This window comes from Poecilia reticulata, chromosome 12, assembly GCF_904066995.2.
Source record: "Poecilia reticulata chromosome 12, P_reticulata-male-v2, whole genome shotgun sequence".
NCBI classification, from domain to species: domain Eukaryota; kingdom Metazoa; phylum Chordata; class Actinopteri; order Cyprinodontiformes; family Poeciliidae; genus Poecilia; species Poecilia reticulata.
In genome coordinates, this window is record NC_088841.1 from 13,646,911 (window position 1) to 13,665,729 (window position 18,819).

Sequence of the window (18,819 nt, forward strand, 5' to 3'; positions counted from 1 at the left end):
GGTTGTGTCGGGGTATGAGAGCATGCAGATTTGAAATTTCTCCATAACCCTGAACTAAACGAAAATAATTGTCCATTAGGCGGGTTATTTTCTCCTATTTTTCTTCTCTTAATAACAGAAAATGAAGACTGGCTCCTAAGCACTTAAGTAAAAACAAACTTAGCACGTCACATCAGTAATTGCTTGAAGAAAAACGTCACTGTCAACAGTCAACAGTGGGCTACGTTGTATGCGTGTGGTGGGTGAGGGGGCTGGTGTGGCAGTGGACAAAGAGCCGGGGAGTGTGGGGGGCAAATGTGGACACATGCTGCAAATTAGGCTTTAAGCAAGCAGCCCCTTATTTCCTTATGTTTACAGCGACAGAGGAGACGTGAGTGCAGGTGTTTCTGCATGGCTGCACCTCAGTGCACCTTAGGGACAGACTGACCTGGGTGTGAAGGGAGGGACCACAACAGCAGCCTATGAAGAACACAGACAAACTTTTTTTGTCCCACTCCCTCCCCCCCCCTATCCGTAGCCCCCTGAGGAACCCTTGCACGCACTTCTAAGCAGCTTCTGCATATACACTCCCTGTGGCCGAGCTTCAAAGGTGGCTGTTTTTTTTTTTTTTGTGTAAAGCCTGTTTTCACTCGACATGTGTCTGACGCCCACCTATGTCAGAAACTGTGGAAGGCTTCATTTCTACCTGGAGGTGAAATTATACTGGGGGGGGGGGAAAGCAAACTGAATTCTACAGGAGTAAAATCTCAAACGTCACGAGGTTCTCTTACACTGCTTTCACAGTGCCTTGCGAAGGTATTTATATCTCCTACATCTTTTCAGCTTGCTACTCTTAAGTTTACAACTCTTAAGTTTAGTTGTATTTTTTTTATGTAAATCAAAAATATACAAGGTTTGCAACTTTTTCTTTTACAAATTAAAGTATAAAAAGTGCGACACGCCTTCATATTCAGCCCTGTGTGACATGAGGTCCTTAGATAGAAGCCAGCTTGTAATATTTGTTGTGCGCTTGTGTAATTTAAAAAAGACCTACTATGGTCATTGAATAAGTCAGGATAGGTCTGTGGGATATATAAAACATAATCATTACAATTTTTGCAAAAAATATTAATCTCAGATCATGAGATTTCACCTGCTTATTCTGTCTATTTTGAGCTCCTTTGAGAATCAGCTTTTTTAGGGCTGTGCAAGTGCTGGCCATGCCTCCAACTCTGTTTTTTGTTTCTGAAATAACTCTTTAATTAAATAACTTACAACAATATTCAATGTTCCTTTGGGAACAATAAAGTATGTTTGAATTTAATTTACTCCTTACACGCATGAAAATGTCTGCAAGCAGACGCGCATTTGAACAATGGTACATCTTTGACCTTGAATAAGGTCCAGAGGCAAAAGAAGTGGATTCTGCTGCAGCAACCATCAAAAATGCTGCAAGCGGCTTCTGCATAAGTGAAACTCTCGCAGTTTTAGGAAGGGTCAGTGGGCCCGCTTGAGCTTTTTACGCTGCACGGGGATTGTTCACGAGTGAGGGGAGGAAAAAACATGGGAGATCAACAGATGAATTGTTGCGAGTGCTGCACCGGTCAGATGTGGTGAAGAGAAAGCGGCGCCGACAGGCGCTGCAAGTTAAATGCAAGAGAAAGCTTTCAGGGAAGCGTAGCTCATCTTCACAGAAAACAGAGAACAAAAAGACAAACAGATTACACACAAAAACCTTTATACAAGAACTACAGCAAGCTTAGCATATTGTCACACAGAAGTTTAAAGTTTATTCACACATAACATACTACAGAGGGTAATGTATTCAAGAAACATTGAATAGCGCTGTCATATATGTCACAGGAAAAAAAAGAAAGAAAAAAATCAAAACCAAAAAGACAACCGTTTCTTTGCCGTTATATAAAAATATTGTTGCTACAAAAGTATAAATTAGGTTTACTAATAAGACAACTCAGATCTGAATCTACACAGAAGTCTGCTGCCAAAGTGCGATAAAAAGACTAGCTGAACAGAACCCAACATATTTATTTATTTTTTTGCATTTTAGCTGAGTATAAAAAGGAAGAAATGCCTGTAAAATAGGATGAAAGCAACACCGAGTTCTTAACCTGAATTAATTAACTAGTTAAACAGATCTCCATGTTAGCATTCATTTACCACAACTTCACAACTGAACTTTTTATTATCTGAATAAGTTAAACCCCTTAAACAAAAGAAAACTTACAGCTGAGTTCAGCGTTTCTAGTATAAGTATCTAAGCTGACTTTTCTATAATATCAAAACTTTCTGAAATGCTACTGTAGAAAAAAGAGGTATAATGTTATTGGTGCTCCCCACTTTTTCTCTTGAATGAAGGCGCCCCCTTGTGGCATAAAAACAGCAGTTCTCCTGTATTTACAGAGTCCGTTTCTGAAAAGGGATGATGTCAACCTCTAAACACCAACCAGAAAACAGAATAGCTACTTCCACCTTGAGAGGCAGAAATTCAGTCAGAGTACCTTAAAGTAACATCATGTCAGAGCCAGAAGGATTCATTTTTATCTGATGAGAAACACTGGTTAATAATATTATATATGATTACTCTTATCAAAAGCATGCATATCTTAGTTATATTTTTCATTTAATCAACAAAAAAAAAGGAATACTATTTCTAAGAAAATTTAATTTCTTGTCAACAATGGCATTTTGTCCCAGAGCATATCGTATTGGAAAACGAAAGAAAAAAAAAACAGTGAGAAAAATCCCTTCATCAGTGAGCCCAGGAAAACTGTTGAAACCAGCAACCATGTACAGTATTTTGACCGTTTCTTAGATCTAACCCACATTTCAATTAACTGGTTTCTGAAATTCTCAATACTGCCTTATGAGTGCTGAGGTAAAACATTGGATTGGTACTTGAAAAGTGTATTTCAAACAGATTTTACAGTCATTTTTTTTCTTTTATTTTTAAGCTTTTTTTTAATTAAAATATAATAAACAAAATCAAAATATTCTAAGAAATCATAAAGTGGGGATAGGGAGGTAGGGGTGGCAAGGCCTTTAGGAACTTGGGAGAAAGAAAATCTAAAGTCTACTTAAAAAAAAAATAAGCTAAACAAAAAGTTTGCAAAGCAAATCCTCGGATCTTTGTCTTTTTTTTAAGTGTTTCATAAAACTAAAACCAGTCAAAAGGGGAAAAAAAGAGTTTGAATCAAAACTGGTACTGATCTGAAATTCCTATAAAAGATTAATCAGTTTTCTTTTTTCTTTTGGCTTTACAAACGTGTTACTATTTCCACAGATGTATTTTCATTGGCTGCACACTTACATTCACTTTAAACAAAACAGCCCTGCCTTTAGCCTTCCAATGATCACTGCGAACTGCATTAGTGTGATGCTGTCTGTGCAAAAGTGAGTGCTAACAGTGTTAAAAGAACTATGTTTCTGTGTACAGTCCGTCAGTGTTTTCTGAGAAGGCTGCTGTTGTACTGAAACTGTCGTCATACAGGCTTCAACAGAAAAGAATCACCTGAAAGCTGCAAAACGTCTCATATAGTACAGTGTATAATATGCTAAGGGGATTTTGAGGTGTGGAGAAATATAAGTGTTTCTTTTATTTTTATTTTACAAAGTGAAGGGTTACTTGGTGGGGTGGGAAATGAGAAAATAAATAACTGCACTGCAGCATTTAGGAGTATTAAGCAAAATTCAAGCTGTGTGAAAATACAATCTCAAATCACAGTATCAGTTTTGAAACGTCCTTCGGTGTGACACCAATAAAAATAATCTAAATACTCAAATTCGATTCTCATGTAGAGTCATTTTAAGTCTATTTATACAGTGGATACCTGTTTTAATGCTTAACTTATTACTGACCTGTTTTATGAGCATACGTGCTCAGTTGATTTCACCTAATAAACATATAAATAAAGCACTTAAGTCACACAGTTGTACATGATAAAAAAAAAAACCTAAAAAGTCACCATGTGGACACTAGAGGACGCTGTTTCCAGCTATAAATTCCTGATACGTCTACATGAGTGGCCAAAAGAAAAGAAGCAAATGCTTAAACACAAAAGAAGGCAATTAATGTACAAAACAAAGGCAAGACAACTGAAGGGTTACAGGTCGAGTCAAGGAAGAGACTTAAGGCCCAAAAACAGAGAGAACAAACCAGAGATTGAATAGTAATTACCAAAGGCAACAAACAGCAGTTTCCATTCTTCCAAGCCATTTAAGGAGGTATTAGCGCAATTTAATGTACACTCACTTCATGAACACACTTACGTTAAGCTTAGCGGATACACTGGTAGACCAAAATAAAACAAAATAAAATTCCTCAGTGTTTCTTTTCGATGGCACCAGGTGTATTTTGGGTAGAATGGTTGAAAAACAAAGTCGTGGTTCGGTATCCACCTCAGCACTGAGGTCACAGTTTGGTTTCTTTTTAGGTACAGTGAGGAAAAAGTGGCGGTGCCTGCTCGGATGTGCTCATTCCTGAGAAAATCCTATTGATTTTACAAACGTTAAAACGATTTGATGCAGATTGATGACTTGCGTTGTGAGAACAGTCAGATAACGGGACCTGTGTGCTGTATTAAAGCTTATTGCCTTAAAAATGGAAATCTATAGCTCAAAATAGGAAGACGATGTTTATAGTAGGATGGTAAAACTGGGAAGCAACAATAAATAAACCAGGACACTTCCAATGGACTGTATTTTTCTTCTAAACGAAAATAAAAATAAAATAAATACGTATACATGCTGAAAAATGCCATTATGGAATAAACGCGTGCAAGGAAAGCTCACTAAGTGAATGATAAGCTGCTCTTTTGAGAGTCCAGGTACAATGTGTGAATCTAAAACAAGAGCACTGACGCTACTCGTCGATAGCGGGTGCAAAGTGATGTGGCATTCCTGAATTACCAGCACTTGTAATCATTAAGCTAGTGAAATCAACTGCAGGAGGTTTCTAAGCAATATACTACCTGGGTTGTGCTGTTTTTAAAAACAATAAAACATTTTAAAAGTTATTATTTCATAATGTTATGGAATACATTTCGGGAGTAATCCAGCTCTAACAAGTATGACTGAACAATTTCATTAAAAGACGCAAAACGAAAAATATTCAATTGGATGCTTTCCTCTTTCAATCCTTCAACTTCTATTAATTTCAGATCTGTGCAAGTCTAACGGTTTGACTTGCATGTCAAGAAGCAACGAGAAACAATTTCAGCAATTTTCTTCACCGTTTGTAATTAAAAAGGAAAGCATCACATAAAATTAGTTACCTTCTCAGTTGAGAAAAAAATGCATGCAGTGCATGCAAATCCTCCAGCGCTACATTTTCTGGCCGTCAAAGCATCCGCAACGCTTAAGCTCCGTTTTCTGCCCATTGTCCAACGTCGACTAAGCTGAAGTATTTTCATTTTAGGTGAGTTGTGTAAGAAAATGCTAGACCTAGTGCACCTAATTTTCAGAGGTGCAGTGGCAGTGACGATTAACTACGTAATTCTTTCGTTGTACGCCCTAAATATACTGCTACAGTAGTTTGCCGTTATCTCCCTCCTGAACGGTTTTGAGAAGTAGAAATAGGTTGGGGGTTTTTTTCTCCAGAGGTGTGTAACAGTAGGCCGAAGCAGTGAGAGCTCTAATTACCTGAAAATGTTGTCAACCAGTGAGAGTAACAGCATCGTAGCCTTGTAGAGGTTTAATCATTAGGCTGGAGTAATTTAAATCACTGACTGTGACAGATGAAATTCTTCCTGCTCACACGTGCGTCTTAAACCAAGGGCAGCGCACCAAACAGGACTGTCTCGTCTTGTCAGAGATACCGTTCCACCCCTGCTCTTTGCTCTGTACTTTACATCAGCCCAGTCCTCACAAAATATATAAAAAGCCATTTAATTTTATATGTGTGTACAGTCTTTGCAGTGTGCGTGTGTTTTTTTTTTCTGTATTATTCTGCCTTGAGGAGTCTTTAGTTTTCTTACACACTGATGTTTACAGTTCATCTAAACCTACAGTACATAAATATGCGTCTTCAGTCATTGGTTGGATGATCGTTTGGTTGATTACGTACTGATGGGTTGCTTTTCTAACCCATATTGGAGCGAAGGAAAATGAGTTTGTTCATTTCCTCAGCAGTGACCTGCTGCCTCCTCTTCATTGCCAGACTTTGTTCACACACAGTCACACACTCACTGCGTATGCCCACCGCAGGCACGGCGAGAAGCCACAGCGCCAAGCGAGCGAGCCTGGGGAACTTCTCACTCACTGTCGAGCTCCAGTACTGAAAGAGGTCAGGCGTGCCTTGGACAAGTGGTTCGGCCAGGTACTGAAAAATCTCTTGCCTAACTTGTCCCGGGCCTTCGTCGTTCCCCGAAACCAGAGAGGAGCCTCTCGAGGGTCCGCCGTTGTTTCCAGCGCCATCTATACGGCTTATTTTCGGGGTGGGAGGGCCGTCTCCATCCCTCTCTTCTCCGCTCGAACCACCTCCGCCGCTCAGACTTCCATCCCTGGTTTCAGCAGCCATTTCGCAGGCACGGGAAATGATGTCCTCGTGCTGGTAGGCTGGAACTGAACGCAGCTTGAGCTGTGGGTCCAGGACCATGGCTACCTGATGGGCTCTTTCAACCTGCAGAGAGAGAAATATCATCGATTATTTGAATGAACACAAAACAGAATTATTCATAACCAATTATACAACATTCTGTACAGATAACACAAAGTTGACACGGTACATATTCATTTAAAATGTTTCCGAAAAAGAAGAAAAAAAGAAATGCATTTATTTTCACACCCTCTGAGTCTCTCATGCAATACAGTTATTTAAGGTACATCTCTACCAGCTTGAGTTTCAATCTTCAATAGACTTTTTTTTTTTTAGCAATTGTGCTTGTTCTTATTTGAAAAATAGCTCAAGTTTGGTGAGTTTTAATGGAGAGCAACTGTGAAAAGCAATTCTTAAGTCATGAAAGTGAATTCCAAATGCATGTAGATCTGGACTTTGAAAGGATAATTTTAACATGTGAACATGCATTGATCTAAAATGTTCCATAGCAGCTCTGCTTGTACGTTTCTGGTAGCTTTACTGACCACCATCTCTGTTTGGATTGAACAATTCATTATCTTTAAGGTTTTTCCTAAGAAAAGCGTCCCCACAACATGATGCCATCACCACCAGTATAAATAATTTTGCAAGGTTTTGCATATCAGAGACACTAGTTCAATGAGATGAATCATTTCTTTTTCCTTTTTATCAAGCTTAGAGTCTGACAGCTGTAATCTTTTATTAATTTATTTTTTTTTTTGAAGAAAATACAGTTCAGGAAACAAGAAGGAAGTATTATCAATTTTGTACCTTAAAGTTTTCCTTGAGGGCTTCAAGGAAATAGTGGCAGAGTTTGCTAGCGGTGCCGGTCCCAGCCTCCCCAGCTTTAGATGTGAAGAACTTCTCCAAGCGCAGATAGACAGGCAGTACTTGCTGTAGGGTTGGTCTCCTCTGGCTGCTCAGCTCCAGAGCTGCCAGGCGAAGAGGTGCCAGGAGACAAGCCAGGGTGCTTAGCAGATGTTTGTTAAGTCCTTGAAGAAGTGGCGCGGTGGACTTACTGCGGCCATAAGCCTCACAGATGTGTTCGAAGTGTGCGTGGACCTGCAGGAGGGCCTCTGCCATGCGGTCCCAGCATGGAGGTGTGGGGCATTGTGCAGGGGAGCCTTGAGTACTTTCCTCAGTTGTGCTTGTGGATGTGTTGAAGCACTGTTCCTCACGAAGGGCCAGCGTGGAAGAGGAGGCGATGTCTCTGCAGGTTGAGAGAAGCTCGGCTAACTCGTGAAGCCCTCGAGCCTGGAGGCTGCGTTTCCCGAGAACCGCCTGAACGACGGCGCCGAGCGAACACCCCGCACACCGCAAGCATACTCTTCCCCGCCCGCCGCTTCCCAGCGGCGACCCTGCGAATCCGGCTGCCCAGAGTCGAGGCTCGGAGACGTACACGGTTCGAATGTCCGACATGACGAACTCAGACAGCACGTTCTGCACCCAGTGGTGAATCTGCTCGGGCCCCTCCCTCAGCTCCGCCTCCCTCACGCCGAGCACGTAACGTTTGAGGCGGGACCCCTCCACCTGGTAGGCTGTGAGCACATAGCAGGCGTCTGGGCCGGAGGTCTGGGAGTGGCAGGTCACTGCGATGCCCAGTGAAGCATTGGAGCCCAGGGCACACGTGACTTTGACTTTCACTTGGTTGTACATGCGGGGGAGCTGGCGCAGTGCCAAGGCACTCATGTTGCCAAGAGCGTCGCGGGTGGAGTAGGCACCGTGACGAGCCCCTGTGTCCACAAGGGTCTGTGCCAGCTTCAGGAAGTCTTTGCTGTTTAGCACATTGAGCATGTTCAGATCAGAGCACATTACCCGTAATAGGCGCTCAGCCACCTGCTGTCTCTCCTTCTCAGGTAGCCCATTGTTCTCTGCCAGTTGAGTCAGATGGAAGAAGAAAAAAAGAAAAACAGAGATAATCAGTATTATTATTTGAAGTATTTGAAGGATTGATTCCAATATTTGACATGCAGGAAAAATACAAGTGTGGCTGAAAATTTCCTGAAAATAACATGAAAAACATATAACATTACCAAAATACTATACAAATATTAATGCCCCAATTCAACCTTGAATGCTGGATCTAAGTTCCTTACTAAAGAGCTCTCAAAAACACATGCTGTTAACATATTCCCTGTGATTTGATGCCAGTTGCACCCACAGTGTTACAGGGTGAGCCGTGTTTTCCACGGCCAGTTTTGAAAAAATAAAAAATAAAATAAAATCACAAACTTCTTTGGTGGTGCAAAAACTGCGTTATAAGTGATAGATAGTCAATGCATTGTTTATTTAGCTACTTTGTCTGGGTTAACGATCTAAGTGAAACTATAAAAGAGCTACTGTTACCATCAACTCTGTCTACTTTTCTTTAACATAGACATAAACCTGGACCACTGCATCTGCTTTAGCTGATATTATATCAGAACATTAAAGAAGCTTTTGTAACCTAGATAACCTCACGTTGGAACAGCACTTTAACTCTGTGCTGCAGAAACCTGTTGGCATTTAATTTAAAATTACTAGGGTTGGCACTGCTAAAAATCTTAATCAGGATATCCCTAATACCAATACACTAGTATAGCTGTAGATATCAAAAGAAAGATGAAAGAGGGAGGGTTCATTTACATGTTATGTGCCTACACCCTTAGACTTAATGAGCTGGCAGTACTTACGGCTGAGTGTATGGTTCCTCTGAGAGATACTTTGAGGCTGGATTTGTATTTTCACTGAGGGATGGGCCTGAGCCTGGGACCCTCTCCACAGCTGCTCTTGAGGACCCGAAGCTGAAGAGGTTTTGGGAGAGTCCCCTTTGGTGTGGTTCTCATTATCAGCTGAAAGTAGACAGATGGCAGAAAAAGCATCTATCAATAGAGTACATCTTGGGAAACCAGTAGCGAAACTGTAAAACAAAGGTACGGAAATTTAGGGATAAACAAAACAGGAAAAGAAACATTAAAATTATGCGCTCCACAACCCTGACTCATTAATAGATGAATCATCTTTCCAACCAGTGGTGTACATTTTTGAGTGAGTGCTAAGCGTCTGCTCCTTTACAAGATCAAACTCAACTGTTTACGCCAGTCTCTAAAATTCATTAAAACCACTTAACTACAAACATAAATATTTAAGTGCATGGGCGCGAAATGGTTTGTTTACTGGCACAAAGTGGATATACGCTGGAACGAAATGGACTGTCTGGGTATAAACAAGGGTAAAAACCGGAAACCGCCCCACAGCCAAACAAAAGAAGTGTATGATTCTCAAAATATTTTTCAACAAGACAAAGACCACAGCAGCTTCAGGTCCAGATCTGCAACAACCCTTATAACAATCTCTTTCTTAAAAGTCTGCATTAATATTGAGCACAACTTTTAAAAAAAGACTACACCTCAAAGCTCGTTGCCAATGAGGACTTGTGCACATTATTCATTTGTCTCGGTGCTAAGCTAAAGGCTTCATCTGTATTCGTAAACTCACCAGCGTGCGACTGCATGTGCTCCAGGAGGTTGTTGTAGAACTGGAACTGGATGCCACAGGCACCACAAGTGTAGGGCTCTAAAAAGATCACAACGCCCAAAAGACTGTTGACTCTTTGTCATCAGAATAATAAAATTACTGTGCATTTGTCAACCTGGCTAATATTTTTCTTGATCTGTCATGGATTGATCAAATTCAGTTCTACTATCATATGACTGTTTAGGGTGTTTGCAGGTTACTGTGATTCAAGACAGAATCACATCCAATATAGAAGCCCCTCTTTATTCTGTTAGTACTTTGGGCTATCCTAGTCTTTAGTAATTGACTCTATGAAAGCAAACAAAAATTAACAGAAAGAAACTGCATTTACATCTTAACTTAAACAAAAAAAAACAAAAAAAAATTGGAAAGTTGGAGTCCATAAGAATAGCACAATGATTTAATTTTTGGCACTATTACTTACTTTGTGATGTAGAGAAGGTGGTGGCCACCAGAGGGCTCGGAGTTCCTGCTGACAAGAGGAAAGGGAAGGATTTAAAGCTACAGACACTGTGGTGCAGGCCTTTCTGCATCACTCTTTCCCTTTCTTCATTAAATCTGTTCAACTCCAGATTCTCTGCTTCTATTTTTGCAACAATAATCCAGGGTGGACTTATTCAAAAACAGGAGTATCAAATAACAAAAGGGTGTAAATGCTTTTTTTTTTAAAGCAAAAACCAAAGAGCAGTCTAATAAAACATGAAAAAGGCCTTCATCTTTAGAGCCATAAAGGCTAGTCGCAGCATCATCAGGGCTGCTTTGATATAGTGTAGCAAAAGCCTGTATGGTCAGCTTTAATCTTAGACCCTATAACTGCAGTCGCAAATAGCCTATAATCATGCTACCAAATTTAAACTTCCAAGTCCACACAAGCAATAATAATGCTAAGCTAATAATCTTCATCACTGTGTTTTGGTCTGGTTGCTTTTGCATGATTATATGGCAACTAATATTTTAATTAGTGATCACTACACAAACAAAAACAAAACCTTCTTTCAAATGTCCAAAATTTGGCAACACTTTCCCTCAAAATGAACTTCGCAGAGCTTTTACCTGCAAGCCTGTTTGCAAAAAGATGAGAGGTTATTATATGACGCTGCTTTGTAAATAGGAATTTATTGCAGTGAAACCCTGGACTAGCTCAGGCAGCTGTGGAAATCCTTGAGCTTCTGGGATGATTTGCTAATCCCTGGACTTCAATTCTATTTTGGTTACAGATCCCAAAACAGTCATTTTCTGTCATAATTGTTATGATCCAAGCTCCCAGGATTATTTATTGTTTGGCAGTAGAAACTGCCTTATTTTCTGCATTTAAAAATAAGTAAATGCAATGGTTAAGTCAGTCTCTTATTAGTCAATCCCTGCCCAATTAAATGGAAGTACAGAAAACCTAACAATCCCTGGGGATGTTTTTTTTTCCCCCTCTCTCTTTTTTCCTCCCATGAACTCACAAAAATAAAGATTAATGCTTTCTGAGTTCTTCATGTGCATCTCGTTTTGGTTTGACAATTTATTTTGGTTTTCACTTTTACTTTGTGAATTATGCCTTGGGATGTCTGCAGGAACTCCAAGGAGCTTCTGTTGATGAGCTTTGTGCAGCCAGGCAATTTTATGTTATTAGGATGCTGTTTTTTAGTTTAATACGTTCTAGATTAAGATTGTATATACAAAATTAACTTTATAGCATATGTAGTCTTCTGGTTTGATCATAATATACTCACACAGTAACACTTTGAATGTTTGGCTTGTATTAGGTTTTGTGTCAAATTAAAAAGCACCATATGAAAATAAAGCAGGTAATACACATACTTTAAAAAAAAAAATTACATTTTTGTATTAAAATGGTTTTTATTGACGTGATGCAACATTCTAAATCCTAAATTTCATGTCTGCATCAACTGCAAGTTAAAAATCAACAAAATTAACAAAAATAAATCTTCAGTCTTCATGTAATTAATCTTCATGTGTTATTATGTGTAAACTGAGTTACTGAAATAAAATAATGTTTTAATAATATAAAATTTTCTTAAATGCATCTGAAAGTATTTTTTAGATGCTTATTATTAGTTATATGCAAATTCGATCCAATTTTATGCTTTCTGAAAATGTATTACCAATTATAAGTCTTTCTAATGTATTATAGTTCTTATTTAATTTTTTTTTCAAAGTTAGGGTTTGGAAGTCAAGCTTTAATTCAAACAACAGTTTTCAGTCTTTGTCTCGTATGAAAACTTTTTCATTAAGGTATTTGGCATGTCCGTATGTGAAAGTTTAGATCCAGTCAATGAAAAGTATTTCAACAGAAAAATCTTCCCAAATAGATAAAGTTGACAAACGCTGAGCTTCTGGAAAGACATTCCTAAAGCTCTGACCTCAAACCTCAAGAAAATATGTGGTTCATGCTTCAGTGCCAGGACACAAACCGATTTAAATGAACTGCATCAACTCTGCCAAAAGACAGTAATCAAAGACTCAAACAGGGTTACGCTAAAATCTGGTTAATCGCTACAAGAAGCATGTAGTCAAATGGCAGAAAGACATTTAGCCAAATATTAGAGGCGGTGTAAATATATTTTTGGAGTCTGTGATTTTTGTCCTGCTTGGATAAGAAGAAAGTCCAATATAAATTCAAACTTGTGCATCTAAATTTTATTTTTTGTGCAGTGGAAACTAAACACTAAAAACTACAAGTATAAAAATACCCAAATCAATATGACTTTCATATCCATAATAAGTGCATTTCAACTTGTGACTGGAACTTTTTCTGTAATCTGGTCTAACTCCAATCCAGACTTGTTCCCCAATGAATAAATATAAATGATTCAGTGCAAACTATTTTAGCTATTTGCAAAAATTAAGGAATGCTACTTTTAATAATAATACTAAAATTAAAATTCAACAGTTTTCTTAGCTATTCAATTCTGAACCGAGAGTGTTGTTAAAATAAGTAGTGATGCAGTAGAGTGGTAAAACACACCCTGGTGCAAGCTATTTTTAAACATGTGGTTAGCATCTATTTTAAAAAGAGTAAACATTTAAAAATAACATTTCTCAAATTCAAGACTGGATGTTGTCTTGCTGCTTGTACTACTCTGAAATTAATGCAGACTTTAAATGTTTTACACATCATTGCACTCTAATTTATGATGCATTGTTTTTCACCAACCATTTTCTTCTAGAAGAGAGTTACGCAGTTCTGTTTGAAAATCTGGGGTAATATAAAGTAGCTGTTTATAAAAGAGAAAGCATGATTTTCAAAAGCATCTCTAGTTTCATGATCAGAGTGAGGAGATGAAAAATATTATTTTCAGCTCTCAGAATTGAGTTTTATATAGTAACAATTGATGCGAGGTAGGTCACTCAAACCTCTATACACGGACTCCATTTCAATTTTCAGCCCAGCAAAGAGTAGCAAAACAATATCTGCTGAGAGCATCTGAAGCCGACAGAAACAAATATCTGCTTAGTAAAACATGAAAACACATCTCCCACTTTGAGCAGAAATAATACATTTTCATGCACAGTTAGAAATGCACTAAACAAGACACTAAGTGCTTACCACTTGAGTTCTGCGAACTGTTTGTATCAACCAAACTGGTCTGAATCGCGCTCTCTAATTTCCGTCTAAATGGGCTGTCTGCAAGGGAAAAACAGGAGAAACAATAAGTGGCATACTCATAAAAAAACAAGTGACCTGCGCATAAAAAAAAACAAAAGGGACAAAAATATTTTAAATTCAAGCTACGAACACCCACAACTATTAGGTTGAAGCTAAATTAATGGCATGCAGTGTACATTTAATTTTAATCTGCAGCATTGAAATCAATCATACTGACAGGTTTGAATAAGGATCCAAATGGTCATATTACATTTAAATATGGGTTTAATTCTGCCTATTCGTTTCATCTTTTTGACCCACTTCTACAAAGCGAGTGTGTGCCGTGCTTTAAATAGGCTGAGTGCTTCTTAGCAGAAAGATAGGTTGGGGAGGTGGGGGATGGTGTGGTAAGGCGAGATGAGACTCAAAAATTGCACTACCATTTGAGAATTTGTCAATTTTTGCTAACCTAAAAACGATGATTGTTGACTTTTTTATTTTGCATCTTTTTTTATCTTTTGTGTTAGAATTCCTTTGATTATTTTAGTTGCACGAATGGCCAAGAGCATTTGCTGTCTATTTTTTACAAGATCATTTCTCAAGAGCAAAGCAACTTTGTTTTTTCAGCATATATTTAAAGTGAAATCCAGCAAAAGTGGTTTAAAACCCCAGGGTGATATGATACAAATAAGGATGCCCCGATATCAAGTATTATACCAGGGCTCTAGTATTTTTAAGGATTAGGTTAGTCCACAACTAACTTAATCCTCTGTACTTGTTATTGGTGTAACATGTATAATGTTGTTACACATAAATCAAATCTAAAATACCGGTAAATAAAAATTATAGTCAAATCTGTATTACAGTCCCTCCACACGTCCTTCTGATATTGTGGGAGGAGTCTTTGTCTTGCAATCCCAAAGTTGTTGGTTCAATTCAAGCTTCACCGTGGAAAGACACTTAACCACAAATTGTCAAGTCAGTGTATGAATGTGTGCATGTTTTCATTGTTAAAACGCTTTCATTGATTCTAATAAATCTATGCATTATAACAAATCTTTACATTGATAAAGATTATCAGTGTAGGGTTTGGAAGTCAAGCTTTAATTCAAACAACAGTTTTCAATTTTCAGTTTCCTAAATTGTTGAAACTCGAGGCTAAAATGTTTGATGAAATAATGAAAAAAATCACAACCCCCACTGTACAACTCAATGTTGGCAACAGCTTTTGATATTTTTTTTTCTTCCTGCAAAACCATTTTCCTGGTATGGTAAGGATGAATGTTTTTGTCATTGGGCTCAAAATGAAATTAAATAAAGTTTTGTTAATATACTGTTAGCTTTATAAAAATCTGAATGCTCTTCCTTATGTGTAGCATCAAAATAAAATGAAACTTACTGCTCAGTGCTTTGCTCAGACCTGTAATTCGGAAGGAAACAGACAAAAATCATTCTGAGTTTGAAGTTTTATTCAGAAGGGTATTATTCGTCTAACTTCACATAGCAATAAACAAAAAATAAGTCCCATACTTACTTTTTATCTTACTAGCTTGGCTGTGGCTAAATTTGCTCATGTCCAGGGTACCACATTCTTGTACACGTGAAGTCTTCAAATCAAATGACCCTATAACAAAAGTATCTGGGAGTCATATACACACCAATGTAAGACTTAGTGATATATGTTCATAGAGCATCTGTTAGTAAAGCAGTATAACTGCAAACTCCTATAATATATTAGATAATAAAGCAATGTAACTGTTTAGTGAGAACAGTTTAGTGAGAACAAACTACCTTTTAACAAAGGTAGTTTATGATTTTTTTTTCATCTGGAACTTAATTAATTAATGCTTTATGATTAAAGTCAAAACTTGGCAAACTTCAAGCCACCATTGAACCAGAGGAGGCACAAATAAACTAATCAAACTGTTCTTATTTGGTTTCATTTTCTCATTTTTCCTTGGTAATTGAACATGTCAACATCATCTTTTTTTTTTTACTTGTATTGAAGTAAAAAAAAGATAATAATACAACAATTACGGTACATTTATGGGTATATCCCACAAAGCTACAATGTAAAAACAATATTTTTTCCACCATTCCTCTAATTTGCTCTAAATGAAATTTTAGTTGCATGAAATCTTTGGCTTGGTGCTGTAATCAGACTCACCCAATGGTGTATGAAGAGCAACATGCTCCTGGTATGGGTTGAAGTATTTGTACTGCTTCCCACAGAACTCACAAACATAGCTCCCAGTTTCTGGAGATGAAAATAAACACAATTAACCTGTTAATTATTCCAATAAATACAGAAACAATCACATTTGCCATCAGGAAAAGAGGAAATAAGAGACAAAAATAACACGGGTGATTATGTTTGCAGAGCAGACTTTGTGTTAAGCAGTGTCTGTCCCCACATACAGGTGCATTTAATTGAATAAAAAATCACTGAAAAGTTATCATTTCAATATGTATTTTTATTTCAATAATTCAATTCAAAAAGTGAAACTCATTTTATATAGATTTATTACACACAGGGATATAATATGGGAAATGATTTGTTAAAAGTTGTTGTTTAAGGCTTAAACCTAATGAAAACAATGAATTCAATTTCTCACAAAAAAGTTATGTTGTATAAAACTAATAAAAATGATTTAAACCTTGTCACTGCCAAACGCTACTGACATGTCTGTAAGGACACTGGTGTCAGTCAAGAAGCTGATACAGAATCTCCGTCTGATGGCTTTTATCAGAGAAAAGTTTTTTTTTTTTTAATTCAGTTGGAAATCAAGGTCCTAGGAGTCTAGACTAAATATGGAGATGTACAGAATTTAATTTGCCTGAGGTCCACTTTGAAATCTCCTAAATCAGTGATGATTTGGGGAGCAAACTTGTGTTGGTCCACAATATTTCATCAAATCACCAGCCACCAAACTGGAAAAGTGGGCTGGCACTTTCCACCAGCCCATTTTACAAAACTATTAATACCTTTTTTAGGGAAGAATCTCTTGTGTACTGTCAAGAGGAAGATGAGAGACATCAGAGTCAGCAATGTAGAGCAAACGAAGGCCGCTACAACTCAATCTGGGCTTCCTTAACTCCACAGTGGAGCTACGGGATGATCACATCCAAGACATGCCACACTAATGCAGTAAATCATGCAAAAGAGGGTTGGAACAAGACCAACAACACGGCCTGTACTGTATTATGCAGTGCATGGACATGCTTTTCTTAATGCTAAAATTTCTCTTCATAAAAAAAAAATCTTTTTGTCAATCTTCTGTAACATTTCACTTTTCTCACAATTTTTTTTTTTTTTTTTAGGAGCCCTAAACATAATTCACCAAAATTAACAAACACTTGAAATACATCATTATATGTATAAAGAATTTATTTAAAAAATAGCTTCATTTTTTGAATTAAAATAGGTTAAAGTCATGCGTACAGGCTCAAATATGCTGGAATAAATGTAATGATGCTGAGAATCAACCGTGTGCTTTTTGTAAAAGAGCAACAAGATCCAGGTATGGGTTTGGTTGGATATTTGAACAATCATTTTGTTCTCTGATTAAAGTCTATTTTAAACATTTTGGAATAACCTACTAAAGAGAATGGTAAGCTACATTTAACATAAAATGAGAATTTGTTGTTTCATCATGCTTCAGTAAATCCATGTTCTAAAAGTCTTCTGTGGAAACACTCATCCTCAGCTGGTATGTAGGTGTTTAACAGGGCACCAGTGGTTGATTAGCTAGGAAATGCTAGCAGGGTAAACCTGGTAAGCACTACAAATAAAATTCTTCTTATTGTTGATTATGTTATGTTAAACTATGTTAAACTCTCTATGCACATTTTATTTGTCCAGTCAACAAGACAAGATTCTACAACATCTCTTTGCGCAATAAATGAGTCAATCATCCAATTTAACTTAGGAGCATGTTGGCTAAAGCCGACTGCCGACACGTAGCACCTGGCAATTCAAATTAAATCAACTAAAAAGAACGTTGGACACAGAAATTACCTGTAATGCACTTAAAAAGTTAGAAACTATAGATAACAGTAATCTAAAAACTTAGGTAGGACCTTTTCTGATGGTTTACACTGATTGGAAAATAGGTTTGGGTTTGTAGTGTGCGATTTGTTATGGGACTTTTTAAAATGTAACAAAAAGAAAAGCAATTTTGAGAACCATAATAGCCCATGTTTAAACAAACTACGAGTACTTCAGTCTTACTTGGTCCAATTTTCTGATAGGGTTCAATAGGCTCCTCCTCTTTAAGGCCATCAACAGGTAGAACCACCTGTTCATACGGATCTGAGAGAGATGGAAACATAAGCACTGACATGCTGTTGGTATTCTTAAGTAATATAAAAAACAACTTGTGACAGTAGATTATGTTTTAATCTGCTCTTAACTAATGCTTCATGAGTAGCATAATAAAAATGTCATCAACACTAATAACTGAATTACAGAATGCAACTATTAGGGGTATTTTTTTTTTTACCGATGCAACAATGTACCTTTTGTCTATAATTTTTTTAAACTCCACACTACACTCTGAAAATGGATACCCAGGTATTGTGACTTAACAATAACATTCTTGATAAAAGTTTGCAAGAGATTTAAAAACTAACATTTGAGGAAAATATAAACTAAGGCATATAGCACAATGCACAATGAGAGAGTTGCAAACATAACTGAATCAAGAGGTCCAAATGAGGAGCTTAACTCTACTGGTTTCATTATCAGACCTCAGGTTTCAAAGACAATCATATTTTTAATGTAATTTCTAAAACTTGAGGTTACCATCCACTGCGTGCAGGTCACGGTGCTCCTGGAAACAGCTGTAGTATTTGTACTTCTTGCCACAGATGTCACAAGAGTAACGGAAGCTACCTGTAAATGAACAGAAGAGAAGCAAAGTTTATATTTCCAACGTAAGTCCAGCTAGACAGAGGATTTCAATTGCTGTAATGTTTACATTTAAGAGACAAAAAACAATGAAGAATGAATTATGGGTCACTAATCACCAGCTGGCAGCAACAGATATGTTTCTACTTTTTAAATATAAGAAAACAGGAATGTTACATGCAAAGAAGGTGCAATGCATGCACACGAGTTTCTACATAAAAACCC

At 37.5% G+C, this 18,819-nt stretch overlaps 1 protein-coding gene across 14 annotated transcripts in view; it reads right to left on the minus strand.

Annotated features, from left to right (window-relative positions):
* Positions 1-1,744: 1,744 nt before the first annotated feature.
* znf618 (zinc finger protein 618) overlaps positions 1,745-18,819 on the minus strand; it is a 46,817-nt gene continuing 29,742 nt past the window's right edge. For 6 of the 14 annotated variants that reach the window (XM_081613461.1, XM_081613455.1, XM_081613454.1 and 3 more), the window contains 12 exons: positions 18,490-18,579; positions 17,917-17,997; positions 16,671-16,697; positions 15,853-15,942; positions 15,220-15,324; positions 15,085-15,105; positions 13,647-13,724; positions 10,512-10,559; positions 10,049-10,126; positions 9,244-9,402; positions 7,343-8,442; positions 1,745-6,616 (listed from right to left, as the gene is read on the minus strand). In XM_081613461.1, the coding sequence (XP_081469587.1) occupies positions 6,077-6,616; positions 7,343-8,442; positions 9,244-9,402; positions 10,049-10,126; positions 10,512-10,559; positions 13,647-13,724; positions 15,085-15,105; positions 15,220-15,324; positions 15,853-15,942; positions 16,671-16,697; positions 17,917-17,997; positions 18,490-18,579 (2,417 nt within the window). In that variant the 3' untranslated portion in view covers positions 1,745-6,076. The remainder of the gene's footprint in view (positions 6,617-7,342; positions 8,443-9,243; positions 9,403-10,048; positions 10,127-10,511; positions 10,560-13,646; positions 13,725-15,084; positions 15,106-15,219; positions 15,325-15,852; positions 15,943-16,670; positions 16,698-17,916; positions 17,998-18,489; positions 18,580-18,819) is intronic. The other 8 variants (XM_081613466.1, XM_081613459.1, XM_081613457.1 and 5 more) reach the window with 7 other exon arrangements.